The sequence below is a fragment of the Leiobunum rupestre genome, chromosome 7 (genome assembly GCF_980474605.1).
Source record: "Leiobunum rupestre chromosome 7, qqLeiRupe1.1.hap1, whole genome shotgun sequence".
Lineage (NCBI taxonomy): Eukaryota > Metazoa > Arthropoda > Arachnida > Opiliones > Sclerosomatidae > Leiobunum > Leiobunum rupestre.
In genome coordinates this window covers 19,320,333-19,334,830 of record NC_143390.1, presented here as the reverse complement: position 1 = coordinate 19,334,830, position 14,498 = coordinate 19,320,333, and the positions used below count along the sequence as shown (strand labels likewise).

The window sequence follows — 14,498 nt, the reverse complement described above, 5'->3', positions numbered from 1 at the left end:
ATACCCTGACTTTTCCCTGTTTTCCCTGACGTGTGGCAACCCTGTGAATGGAACTCGCGAACTCTTGAAAGTATGTACCTTTAACAGTGCTAAATGTACGAAGTCGATGTACAGATTATCTGAGATTGTCTTACCCCTCGATTGAACCTGCCCAGCAAACACAAATCCCCTTCAGATGTTCTCAAGATATTCAAATCTCTCTGACGGACCCCGGAATATATGGATATTGGTAGAATGTCCACTGCATATCCAAAACACACATCCCAAATTCATTTTTATTTGTGATATCCACTGAACATCCAAAAATTTTAGTTGATTCGTCAAAGACCAGGGATACGATACACTTACGAAATCTTACAGAAATCATATTCGTTGTCATGACAACAAGTTTTAGAATAATTGAACTCCGTCGTTAAACGATCTCTAGCATGTATCGTAGCCGGCGACGCGACGGTGGCATAATTGAACCGTTATAAACTATTCAGTATTTATTTTATTTAATCATATTAAAACTAATCAGATTATTTTATTATCAAACACTGAATTCATTAACCTTAAATTTCTCGGCTTCTGATTGGTCAAATTTGGTAATTAAACTAATAATATGGAAAGCAACAACTTTCTAATTGGAACCAAATCCGTAACCCCAACAGTTCTCGAGTTTTTAAATGACCTTGAAGACATGGTTCAAGGTCATTCAATTTTACACTAGTAAAAATTAAAAAAAAAACGTTTTTCGGTTATTTATCATTTTTCGTTTTTTCAGTGGACACCCTCTATATCTGGTTTTTATTCTATTTACACCACGAAATATATTTGTATATACTATGTATAAAAGAAAAAAAGTTGAAGTGACTGTGTTTGAGTCTTTCCCCTCCACCCTCAAATAGCATGTTTATTTTAATTACGAAATGTTTTAATTTTATTTGTTTTTTTTTCTCTAAAAATTTGATTTTGCGAATTTATTTTCCTTTTTCGGTTTTAATTGTCCGAATTTTTGCCTCGTGCAGCTCTTCATGAACTCACCCTTTCTAGGAGGACCTGGTCAGTGTCCCAGTTCCCCCACCTCAACCCAACCGGAACAGGGACCGACCCTTACCCTTCCCGAGGCAAAGCTCCCTAAAGAGGAAGGATGGGTCTTTGCAGCTGGCCGTCTACGATAGCCCCTAACATCTCCGACAATAAAGCAAAACCAACCGACCAACGAGATTTCAAACCCCCGTTCATTCTCTCTCCCAGTCGCGAGCGCTTTCGAAATTCGAGACAAAAAAAATTCCCAAAATAAATATAATAAAAATTAAAACACCATCGGTTACGACTATTCGACTATTCGTTGTTTTTTGTTTTTTTTTAGTTTCGGGAATAAAAAAATGAAAAAAAAATTTCGCGGATGACGAGTGGAAACAACATTTCGGACACAAAAGGATGTTTTCGTAGCGATTGGAAGAGAGGGGGGGTTTGAATTGTGTTGCCGCCGACGGAGAGGATGGAGAGCGCAAGAAGAAGAGATGGAGAGAGAAAGATGAGTACGAGAGAGAGAGAGAGACGATGGTCCTTTGAACTTTACGGCAACGCGCCTGCGTTTTGCAGGGAAGCTAATCGACCGGGGCTTTCTTCTCTACGTTTTCTTTTTTTAGTTTTTTTAACGTGTTTGTGAGAGAGAGAACGGTACCGAAAAAATATTATCTATCGGGGACTATGTCGGACGTCGTTAACACCTCTTCTTGGGATAACCTTTGCCCTATTTTTCGGCCTCACACGCCCGCTCCAAATATCGATTATTAGTAGAGGTTTTTGTTCCCTGGACCAATTTTCGTTCACGTTTTTAATCCGCGTGTATACTTTCGCGGGTCGGCCAGACCGATAAAGAAACTTTTGAAATTGTTTTAGCGGAAACAATATCGGAATTAAAGTTGGTGTTTTCCCCTTTCGTTCTTGGCAACACTGTAATATTCTACGTTGATAATATACACGCCAGCGTTAGTCGATACGGTTCATCGGATTTGTAAAGAACGGGTTTATCTGACAGGCCAGTCAATAGTATAAGGGAAAAGTATCTATCCCTTTGCGCAAAATGCCAGATTAAAATATTGAAAAGGGTAATTTAATAAGACAACGTTGCCAAAAATGATTTTGAATAAAATTTCGCCATTTTTATTTTTTTAAATCGCGGTTTGATCTCGACAAATTGTTTGGCCAAAGTATTAATTTTTATTTTATTATTTTACGAGTAATACGATATTAAATTATTGTAGAGTATTTTTATGTTTTTTTAGATATTTTAAAGCTAGAATAACTAATGGTGCCAGTAAGTTCCATATTATAAAACAAATACTAAAACCAAATTGATGGAATGTTAAAAAAATCGCGTAGTTCATGAAATGAAAAAGTAGTGTGTTTAAATATAAAAAATATCGGGGTAAATAAAAACTATATATAAAAGAAAAGCAACGTCCCGGTCTCGCTTGACCGTAACCCTAATTCGTATGTCATACTCAATTGTAATTCGGCTTTACTGTCAAGGAAGAAACGTGTCGGATATGTGGTGTTTTAGTGTGAATCTCCATAAACAAACAAAAACAATGCCAAACAAATTCATACGTAAACGAACTGAATATCAAACGTTTTTTACTTATTGCCGTAATGTGGTCAAAATATCCCCCCCCCCATCCATGTGTCCCCCCCCTAAATCAATTGATCGCCCAAGTGTCTCCGAGTGTGTGTGTTTGGAAACGTTGTGATAACCGTTTTATACGCCTAAATCCTATGAAATTTACTAATATTTCATATTTAAATTCTCAAAGTCAGTAATAATAATATTAACTATAGGCCTAGCGTAGTATAAACAGCATTTAACAATCTTTAAAAAAATTGACAAAAAATTTTATTAATATGGTTTTAAATCCTATAATTCGAGGATTCCTGACACTTTAGTCGCATTAGGGAGAGCATAAACTTTACCGTCTCCCCGCCTTGACTCTAGTGTTAGGTGAACTTCGAAGATATAATTTGCATTTACCTTTTTCGAATAAAATTTATACGTGTATACCTAAGCCTAATAATTAACAATACTAACTCAAGGCAGCTCACTTTTTTTCCATAATTAAAAGAAGTAAAACGGTAGTGAGATAAATTGTAACATTTTTACTATCATAAAAACAGTCACCATTGTACTAAAAATAAAAGCATTTTGAACCGAATAAAACATGATGCAGCAATTGACTATTGTTTTTATTTAAACAAAAAAACACATTTGATATCGGTAGGTTTGCAACACTTTGTTCTTATTAAAATTCCCTTTCTTTCACATATTTTCCCAAACATTTTGAAGTCAATATTGGGAAATTTTTAACTTACACTTATTTACTAGTTCGTAGAAATTAGACACTATCAATTTACTGACTTATTAACTAGTTCGTAAACATTCCCTGACTTTTAACTGACAAGTTAGTAAAAATTTCTTGACTTTTGGTTCCATTTTCAAATACCCCGACTTTTAACTGACTTTTTTTTACTAATTCGTAAATTCCCTGATTTTTAGACCTTTTAAAATTCCCTGACTTGTAGACCCATTTTCAAATTCCGACTTGTAGACCCATTTTCAAAGTCCCTGACTTTTAATTGATTTATTTACTAAATTCCCTGACTTCTAAACCAATAACAAATTCCGTGATTTTTAGACCTTTTAAAATTCCCAGACTTTCAGACATTTTCAAATTCTCGGACTTTGAGACCCATTTTAAAATTACCTGACTTTGAGACCCATTTTCAAATTCCCGGACTTTTAGAGACATTTTCAAATTCCCGGAATTGTAGAGACATTTTCAAATTCCTGGACTTTTAGAGACATTTTCAAATTCCTGGACTTTTAGAGACATTTTCAAATTCCCGGACTTTTAGAGACATTTTCAAATTCCCGGACTTTTAGAGACATTTTCGAATTCCCGGACTTTTAGAGACATTTTCAAATTCCCGGACTTTTAGAGACATTTTCAAATTTTCGGACAAGTAGACCCATATTCAAATTCCCGGACAAGTAGACTCATTTTCAAATTCCCTGACTTTTAATTGATTTATTTACTAGTCCGTAAAAATTCACTGACTTTCAGACCCTATTTAAAATTCCCTGGTGACTTTTCCTTACTTAAAACTGCATAACTTGAACACCCATGTTAAAATTCCCAGAATTTTCAATAACTTATTTACCAGTGCTTAAAACTCCCCAAACTTTAACAGCCATTTTCAAATTCCAGACTTTTCAATAACTTATTTACTAGTGCTTAAAACTCCCCAAAACTTTAAAAGCCATTTTCAAATTCCCAGACTTTTCAATAACTTATTTACTAGTGCTTAAAACTCCCCAAAACTTTAACAGCCATTTTCAAATTCCAGACTTTTCAATAACTTATTTACTAGTGCTTAAAACTCCCCAAAACTTTAAAAGCCATTTTCAAATTCCCAGACTTTTCAATAACTTATTTACTAGTGCTTAAAACTCCCCAAACTTTAACAGCCATTTTCAAATTCCCAGACTTTTCAATAACTTATTTACTAGTGCTTAAAACTCCCCAAAACTTTAAAAGCCATTTTCAAATTCCCAGACTTTTCAATAACTTATTTACTAGTGCTTAAAACTCCCCAAACTTTAACAGCCATTTTCAAATTCCCAGACTTTTCAATAACTTATTTACTAGTGCTTAAAACTCCCCAAAACTTTAAAAGCCATTTTCAAATTCCCAGACTTTTCAATAACTTATTTACTAGTGCTTAAAACTCCCCAAACTTTAACAGCCATTTTCAAATTCCCAGACTTTTCAATAACTTATTTACTAGTGCTTAAAACTCCCCAAAACTTTAACAGCCATTTTCAAATTCCAGACTTTTCAATAACTTATTTACTAGTGCTTAAAACTCCCCAAAACTTTAAAAGCCATTTTCAAATTCCCAGACTTTTCAATAACTTATTTACTAGTGCTTAAAACTCCCCAAAAATTTAAACAGCCATTTTAAAATTCGCAGACTTTTCCAATGTTACTTTGGATATTCTCGATCAGTAAAATTGGCTGGGCGAAATCGTGTCCCTCAAAAGGTCATATTTTGCAGTAGCGCATAATTCACTAAAACTCGCGTCCATCCCTGGAAGCCGATTTAAAAAGAAAAGTACAAAAACATTCTTATCAAAATAGGAAAAGCTATTTTTCCCTTCCGGGAGTTTGGCGTCATAAACAGACTTTCCACTTCGTGCGCTTTTTCCACAGATAGGAAAAAGCCGGCATTGAAAGAAGAATCGAGTCCAACCAGCTCCAACAAACACGCGCCAACCGAAAAAGAACTTCTTTCAAAAGAGCTTCGACCAAGAAAAAAATCTCCATAATCAAATTTTCTGCCCCCTAGAAGGCGGCTTTCCCTCTCTACCCCCTCTCTTCGCTGAATATGGCGCATGCGCTTATTTGACTACATTTTTTTTACAAAGAACAACTTCTTAAAGGCCGGTTCAAGCTAACGGTTAAATTGGTGGTTGGAAAAGCGGTAAAGTTTACGAAATATACTAGCGAGGATATATTTCAGGTGAGAGCGAATTTAAGTATGGACGAGCCGGCTCCTTAGATACGGGCAGGGGCGCCTGAAATGGGATCTTTCCTTCTATATTCTATTGTTGGAACGTGACGGCTAAAAATTCCTCATTCGCCACTATAAAAAAGGGCCCTACGGTGAAGGAAACTACTAAGGGGCGGAGGAAAGACGTGAGGGGGGGGGCTCATTTAACTCTAGCATTAGAATAGGGGGGGGGGCTACGTCATACTAAAATTCCAGAGACCATAGTCAGACCGGGTTCCTTCAAACAGTCAGGTCTTGGACGGCAACCACGATGGTGGTGGTGACTCTGTTACTCGGTGCAATCTCATTTGGTGCGACGCGGAAGGGTTATTAGCTTGAACGACGTATGCGGACGAGATTAGTGGAAAGAAGCGAGCCGAGGATCGTATTGGATTAGAGTGATGGGTGTCTTCGGCGCGCGCGAGGCAGCCGGAGGAAGCTGAGCCACGGATTAGCGAAGACGAGGCGTATATCCCGGTAACATGTTGTTGGATTTAGCCGAGAATAGTGTCGAGACTCGTAACAGCCGGACATGGATGTCTACGCGGTCCACGGAGGACGCTGGCGGCAGGCGCGTCGACAAGAAGTCGACGAGTCGACCCGTCGCCTGCAGGATGGATTCCCAACGCGTCATCTTCGCCGCCTTCGCCACGCTCTTAATCGTTCTCATAGACAATGTGTACGGTGAGTCACGATTGTACTTAATGGTACTATTGGCGATAATGGGCTTGGGGTGAGCGAGGGACTGGTAGGTACCACCGTGGGATGGTCCTCCAGGTACGGCCGAATCTTTTAGAATCGTATGGAAGAGATTTTTTGGGGCGATGGGTTCGAAGGATGTACTGCTAAGTACTCCCGTGGAACGGCTCAGGTATGGCAGGGTATCTTAAGATTGTCTGAATGATGTAGTTTTTTGGGACGATGGGGAAGGTACCAAAGTGGGATGGTTCAGGTATGGCCGAATCTTTTAGAATCGTATGGAAGGGATTTTTTTGGGGCGATGGGTTCGAAGGATGTACTGCTAAGTACTCCCGTGGAACGGCTCAGGTATGGCAGGGTATCTTAAGATTGTCTGAATGATGTAGTTTTTTGGGACGATGGGGAAGGTACCAAAGTGGGATGGTTCAGGTATGGCCGAATCTTTTAGAATCGTATGGAAGGGATTTTTTTGGGGCGATGGGTTCGAAGGATGTACTGCTAAGTACTCCCGTGGAACGGCTCAGGTATGGCAGGGTATCTTAAGATTGTCTGAATGATGTAGTTTTTTGGGACGATGGGGAAGGTACCAAAGTGGGATGGTTCAGGTATGGCCGAATCTTTTAGAATTGTATGGCAGTGGTAGTTTATTGGGACGATGGGGTAGGTAACCACGGTGGGATGGTCCGGGTATGGCCAGATCTTTTAGAATAGTATGGAAGTGGTAGTTTTTTGAGGCGGTGAGTTCGAAGGAGGTACTGCTAGGTATTTCCGTAGAACGGTTCAGGTATATCAGGTTATCTTAACATTGTCTGAAAGACGTAGTTTTTTGAGACGATGGGGTAGGTACCACCGTGGTGTGGTCCGGGTATGGCCGTATATTTTAGAATCGTATGGAAGTGGTTGTTTTTTGGGGCGGTGGGTTTGAAGGAGGTACTGGTAGGTATCCCCGTGGAAAGGTTCAGGTACATCAAGGTCTCTTAAAATTGTGTGAAAGGGGTAGTTTTTGGGACGATGGGGTAGCTACAATCGTGGGATGGTCGAACTATGAACCGGGTCTTTAAGAATTGTCTGAAAGGAGTCGTTTTATTTTGGGGCGGGTCGGTTTCGCAGCCGCCATTCAGATTCAGCCGTTCAACTTCCCGCAAAGCGTCTTGGAGGGTCAGTCGGTGCAGGTGATGTGCGGCATCAGCCAAGCCGAGGGAGAGGTGAGGTTCCGGTGGCTAAAGAACGGGGTGACCATCACCTCCGGCGGGCATATATCTCTGGTCTCTCATCCGCGCCTGTCGGTCCTGATGGTCAACGAAGCTACCGCCGATTTATCGGCTAACTACAGCTGCATGGCCGAAAGTGCCGGTCAAGAAGATACCCATACGGCCCAACTCATCGTGCAAGGTAATATTCACAATTTCAATGATACGTTAAGCCACAATTATTCTAATTAAGAGTTTGATTAAAGTTTAAAAATTATTTACCCACGTTGGTTTTAATCAAGCGTAAATTTAGAAAAAATTTTAGTCTATTTTTAAGAAAAAAAGTTTTTCAAAAATGAATAAACATTTTTTCAATCGTTTTTTTTCTTAGCAATTAAACCGTAACTGGTTAAGAACATATTACAAATAGTAAAATTGTGAAAAAAATAATTATCTCGACCCGTTAAAATGCTGAACAACAAAACAGAATAATAATTGTGCGTAATTATTCTACTTTTGAAATTCAAAGAATGCTTTTTCAGTAGAAATTAGTTTATTTAATTTAAATTTAAAATAGTGATAATTTTATTACTATTTTAAATATAAATATATAACTCCAAAATGACCCGACTTAAATCATATGGTAAATAAATATATAATATTAATATAATACATAAATATATCTTTTTCGCGTTATTTTTCTCGTGTTAAAAGCATGGATGACTCTAAACGTTTGGTGGTGAGATAAATTTGGGAGATCGGTCGAAAACCCCTCCCAGGGTGCATTGGTCCCAAACCTTTGTACCATGATATCCCCCCACTCGTCAGGCTTTAAAAACCCCACAAAAACCAAATACCTTAAATATTTGAAGGAACTTCAACATTTCAGCACATCTGAATACTTGGGAAATTTCCTATCCAAAAATGCAATCAATTTCTTGAGATGCTGTACATTTCCAACCAACAATGCATGACTAGTATTTTGAATAACTCAACATTTTCAACAAGTCTGGAAACAGCAACCCAAAAACAAAAAACAAAACCAAAAATAAGGCCATGATAAGGCTTATAAAGGCATCACAAAATATATTGCAAAATGCCTGAAAAAATAAATTTGAATAAAGTAAAAAATATACTGATGCAAAGAGGGCCATAAAAATGATTAACATTAAATATAATGAGCTCTGAAAGGATCCGTAAAATATGTAATACCTGTAAGCCAGGCTACATCGAACTCTATTAGGGAGCTCTGAAAAAAAATTGATATCCCCTACAAAATTAACTTAATAGATGACCCCCAAAACCAATGCACACATGTTTATGCAATATAATTTTATAGAAAGGATATGGTTTAATTATATATAAGGTGGAATAGATAGGGTTATAAATATGCCAGATTACTTATAAATATTTTTCTACAAACTAACAAAAAAATTAAATTTATTTTATTTAAAAAAAACATGCTATGATAAATATTTTAAGAGAGAGGAGTTTAATTTTGACTGCTATTATAAATTACTTTATATTTTTTTTCACATTATAAATTACTTTATAATTTTTTCACATTATAAATTACTTTATAGTTTTTAAATTATAAATTACTTTATATTTTTATACTATACATTACTTTACATTTTTTATACAATACAATATATAAAATTACTTTATATTTTTTTATACAATACAATACAATACATTAAATTACTATATATTTTTAATACAATACAATACATTACTTTATAAATTTTTATTAACTTTATATTTTTAAATTATAAATAACTTTATATTTTTTAAATTATAAATAACTTTATATTTTTTAAATTATAAATAACTTTATATTTTTTAAATTATAAATAACTTTATATTTTTTAAATTATAAATAACTTTATATTTTTTAAATTATAAATAACTTGATATTTTTTAAATTATAAATAACTTGATATTTTTTAAATTATAAATAACTTGATATTTTTTAAAATATAAATAACTTGATATTTTTTTAAATATAAATAACTTGATATTTTTTAAATTATAAATTATTTTTAATTTTCTCAGTTCTAAATTATTTTATATTCCAAATTATTTTACATTCCAAATTATTTTACATTCCAAATTATTTTACATTCCAAATTATTTTACATTCCAAATAATTTTGCATTCCAAATAATTTTACATTCCAAATTATTTCACATTCCAAATTATTTCACATTCCAAATTATTTCACATTCCAAATTATTTCACATTCCAAATTATTTCATTCTTAATTATTTCCTATTCCAAATTATTTCATATTCTTAATTATTTCATATCCCAAATTATTTCATATCCCAAATTATTTCATATCCCAAATTATTTCATATCCCAAATTATTTCATATCCCAAATTATTTCATATCCCAAATTATTTCATATTCTTAATTAATTATTATTCTTAATTATTTTTTATATTCTACATTATTTCATATTTATTTATATTACAAATTATTTTATATTTAAAATTACTTTAATTTTTTTTTATTTAAAATTACTTTAATTTTTTTTATTTAAAATTACTTTAATTTTTTTTATTCTAAATTATTTATACTTTTTTTATTACAAATTATTTTATACCTTTTTTATTTCAAATTTATTTTATATTTCTTTACATTGTAATTTAATTTATATTTTTTTTTACTATGTAATTTACTTTATTTTATATTTTTATATTGTAATTTACTTTACTTTACTTTATATTTTTATATTGTAATTTACTTTATATTATATTTTTATACATTTAAATTAATTTATTTCATAAAGGGCCACCAAAATGGGCAAAAGAGCCAAAAGACATAGCCGTATCCATAGGAGAAACTGCCAAAATTGATTGTGCAGCTCTTGGATACCCGGTGCCAAAGATCAAATGGACCAAGCTCAATGGTACAAAATTTAAATATTATTTTAACTAAGAGTATTGGTATTTTCTAAACTGTCATTAAAAAATATGGAAAGACATATTTCAAGGACAACTTTTATGATAAAATATTCCCCTTTCACAAAAAAATTAATGCTTGAAGTAATACATTCTTTAACAACTAGTTAAAATTCTTTACAAAATCACTCAATTGAGTCCTGACTACCTGAGCTTTTGAAAATTTAAAAAGTAAAAATAGTCGTGATGATAAATAGGAAATACCAGTGTATGAGCAGCCAAATAAAAATCTATAATTTAATTTTATTAGATACAAAAGGATCTGATCTGGAAGCACCAAGTCATAATTACCACAGATTCAACGCAGATGGTTCACTGACAATCACCAGCGTGAGACAAGAAGATGCTGGAATGTATAGCTGCGAAGCCTCTAATGGCATAGGTCAAACCCTCCAAAAATTTATCAATTTGCACATCAAAGGTATATTGTGTATAAAGTTTAAGGCCTTATAAAATAGTACAAACAATTCCTTAATATCATACATCACCAAAGCAACAAACCAAGGGCTAGGCCTTAAATTTTAGGAATATAAACAATATCAAAATTACAACAATTACTGGGTAATTAAAATTATTACAGTTAATATACACACGAGTTAATTATTGGTCTTTACAATTTGAAAATAATACTGAACTATCCATTCCTCTACAGACTACAGTCTACATTATCAAGTTTCCCTCCACCTCCTCATAATAACCTTCAACTTAGGCTACACTGTTTACATATTACAAGCCAAAAATCAATAGGCCTCGGTCTTATTTTTTAAACATGCAAAACAATATATCAACATTACCTTTAATATCGTAAACAAGATACATTCTTCGGCGAGCAAATTTTACGTTATATTAATTCATTTATACTGGCTATTTTCGGTTTTGGCGCCAAGATCAGAGAAAATCGCGGGAGACCGTTACGAAAACGGCTTTATCGCCCTCCCCCTTTGACTTTCCTCCCCGCAAACGTAACTAGCGCTAGCGGGAAATAAGCGGCGAACGCGGTAACTAGGAGGGAACGGCTTGGCAAGCCTAGGAAAGAGGGTTCGGTGGGAAAACAGGCTGGGGATGACCGAAATTTCCGTGCCAAAGCCAAATAGACGAAAGCACGAAGCGTCGAGAATCAGTCGCCGATGCTGGGATAGTGTACGGACCGCTTTCGCCGCCACCAAGGTGCTGGAAATGGCTATTTTTGTATGAACATCCCCCGGGAAAAAAAACCATTGTTTGTTGTTTATTTTGTTCGAAGATAACGAAAGTGTGTACGCGGAAACGAGAAAAAATAATGGCAAATGCCAGAAAAATTGGATTAAACACGGCGGCGTTATTTCGAGCCAGTATCGGCGTTTCGCGTCGTGCTAGAAAGGTTGTGTTATCCGCCAAGATGAGAAGCAACGCGGGAAAGGATCCATACAGGGGCCACCAAGCCTCTCATATCGGTCGTCGGTGCTACTTCGTGCAAAGATGGGAAGCTAACATCATCCGCGTCTGATGATCTTCCTGGTCAGCTTCGTCGGAAAATAGTGCAGATAACCGAAAGAAGTTTCATACGAAAATAATAATTTATATATGAAATAAATAGTGCTCAATACAAATCAGTGAAAAAATTAACAAAGAATCATGTCGACTACTACCAAGTTATTTTTCGCGTGGATTACCATGGTCCAAATAATCGGATACTATTCCATATTAACTAACTCCGAAGGTAAGTTCTTTTCATTAATTACACAAACTAGCTGCTTATACCCTATTCAGACAAGGGTTTTGTTAGTTGATTTTTAAACCGGATTTATTAACTATAACTCTATTAATTGACTTAAAATTATCGTCTGAAAGGGGTATAAGCCTTCTTAAGAGTATTAAATTAATCCCGCGTAAGATGAGACTTCACATTTCAGTCGAAAACGCAGACTTTACCATTAACTTAGAGTAAACTCGCAAGTAGCACGTTATTCCCGATTAAAATTAATTTGCATTTCAGGTGCGCCCGTAATCCAACCATTCTTTTTCCCGAAAAACGTCTCATCGGGTCAAGATTTAAAAGTAATGTGTACGGTGACCGCTGGTCACCACCCAATGGCGTTCCAGTGGATTAAAGACGATCGGGCGGCTAGCCTGCTCGACGCCAGCCGGACTCACGTCCAGTCCTTTGACGACTATTCCATGTTGACCATCAAAGGCGCCGACAGGGAGCACGCCGGAACCTACTCTTGCATTGCCAAAAATGGGGTGGGGAAAGACAGCTTCTCCGCACAGCTCTCCGTTCTAGGTAAGCCCCTGGTTTCATTCTCCTCCTACCGTCTCCGCCTAACCCCCGGCCCCTTCTCTTCCGATTAATACCTGGTCGCTAGCCTCGTTGTCGCTTATTAGTCATCGCCTAAGTGTCACCCCTTCCCCGCATTACTCACAGATCCGGTGTACAAATAGAGTGTGTTTCACCCTTTTAAAATGCTAATTAAAACAAATATTAAAGAACAACCTAAAATAATCGCTATAAAAAGTACATTTTATTAAAAACCCACAATTTAAACCATTTTCCTCATCCTCCTAGAATGAACAAAATTTTTAAATAATAATGTTAAATAAAAATAAATTTATTTAAATTAATTTTAATTTTTAATAAGAAAAACATTACTCACAGATCCGGTGTACTAATAGAGTGCGTTTCACCCTTTTAAAATGTTAATTAAAACGAAGATAAAAGAACCAGTTCTTCCGTCCTCCGATATATATTTATCAGAAAATGCCGCAATTTAAACATTTTTCTTTATTCATTAACCTAAAATAATCGCAAAAAGGTACATTCATATAAACGTCCCACAATTTAAACCATTTTCTTCATCATCCTAGAATGAACAGAAAATTTTTAATATAACTAAAATCATGGCACACAAGATTTAAAATAATTATAAAAAAATTATCCAAAAAAATAATATTCAGAATGTCGTTTAATAGAAACCATTTTCTTCATACTTTTGGAAAGAACAATAATTTTAGCGACGAAGCTCGCATATCCAATCTTTTTCCGAGAAAATTTCCCACAGAAAATATGACGCAATAGCACGAAATTATTCGAGTAAATATATGGTAACTAGCCACAGTCACGAACATAATGACTTTAAAACCTCCAACGAAATATTTCTAAAATAACGTAAACGTTTTTTTGTAATATTAGCTTTTTCATTTGGAAAGACGACCTTAATCAGATTATTAGACGGAATTCCTTGGCCCTGTTCATACCTAAAAGCTTAAAAAATTAATAAAATAATAATCTTAAGCCTAAATATATATAGTTGCCATATAATTACGCAAGTACGAACATAACTTGAAGCCTTATCAGTAATAAACACTCATCCCCTATTACCCTATATAATTAATCTAATTGAAGGAATTGTTTAAAAAATCGTCATATTCAAGAAAACGGCCTTGGAAGAATAACCATTTTTTCAGTGGTTTATTTTCCTCATTCGAAATCTTAGTTTTTTATCGAAGGATATATACGTGTATGTCGTCAACAATATTTATGTTTTGGTTTATGTTCCGACGTTAGGATTCTAAGGGCTCGGGCCTCGTCCTCCAGTCCCGATTTTTTTGTTTAGACTGCCAGCAGCCAGCACCGACCGCGAATACGAGATTTAAAACTGAACCGAACTGAATTTTTCAGACTTTTTACCCCACGCTATAACATTGCCCCCCGCAACTAGGGAATCGCGTGGTTAGACGGGAGCCCGTAGGAATCTCGCCGCATTTCCAATCTAGGGTACGTAGTCTAGAAGCAGGGTTGGACATAAGGTTAGTGGTCAGCCTGACTAGTGAGCCTCCTATCTTAATTTATTTTAGTAGTCACTGACTAGTGGGGGTATAAAAACAAGACGGACAGCCAACATTTTTTGCTTTACCCGTCAGAATTAAAATAGGAGTTTATTATCAATTGAGTTACATGACCTTGGCCGATGACAAATTTTTCACGAGACTAGTTTCAAATATTTTCATCGATAATATCATCGAATGACGCATTAATTTAAGATAGAGAATTTGAATCAGAACTTG

General features: G+C 35.1%; 2 protein-coding genes across 14 annotated transcripts in view; both read left to right on the top strand.

Moving 5' to 3' along the window:
- The window catches only part of LOC149935036 (cell adhesion molecule Dscam1-like), a 43,329-nt gene extending 40,169 nt beyond the window's left edge, over positions 1-3,160 (top strand). For all 11 annotated transcript variants that reach the window (XM_090154822.1, XM_090154815.1, XM_090154819.1 and 8 more), the window contains one exon: positions 1,011-3,160. In XM_090154822.1, the coding sequence (XP_090010948.1) occupies positions 1,011-1,163 (153 nt within the window). In that variant the 3' untranslated portion in view covers positions 1,164-3,160. The remainder of the gene's footprint in view (positions 1-1,010) is intronic.
- Positions 3,161-5,880: 2,720 nt separating this feature from the next.
- LOC149935035 (cell adhesion molecule Dscam1-like) overlaps positions 5,881-14,498 on the top strand; it is a 67,869-nt gene continuing 59,251 nt past the window's right edge. For 2 of the 3 annotated variants that reach the window (XM_090181081.1, XM_090181080.1), the window contains exons 1-4: positions 5,881-6,282; positions 7,408-7,689; positions 10,283-10,402; positions 10,705-10,875. In XM_090181081.1, the coding sequence (XP_090037207.1) occupies positions 6,081-6,282; positions 7,408-7,689; positions 10,283-10,402; positions 10,705-10,875 (775 nt within the window). In that variant the 5' untranslated portion in view covers positions 5,881-6,080. Of the gene's footprint in view, positions 6,283-7,407; positions 7,690-10,282; positions 10,403-10,704; positions 10,876-11,504; positions 12,154-12,429; positions 12,718-14,498 lie in introns of those variants that run through there. The other variant, XM_090181082.1, reaches the window with a different exon arrangement.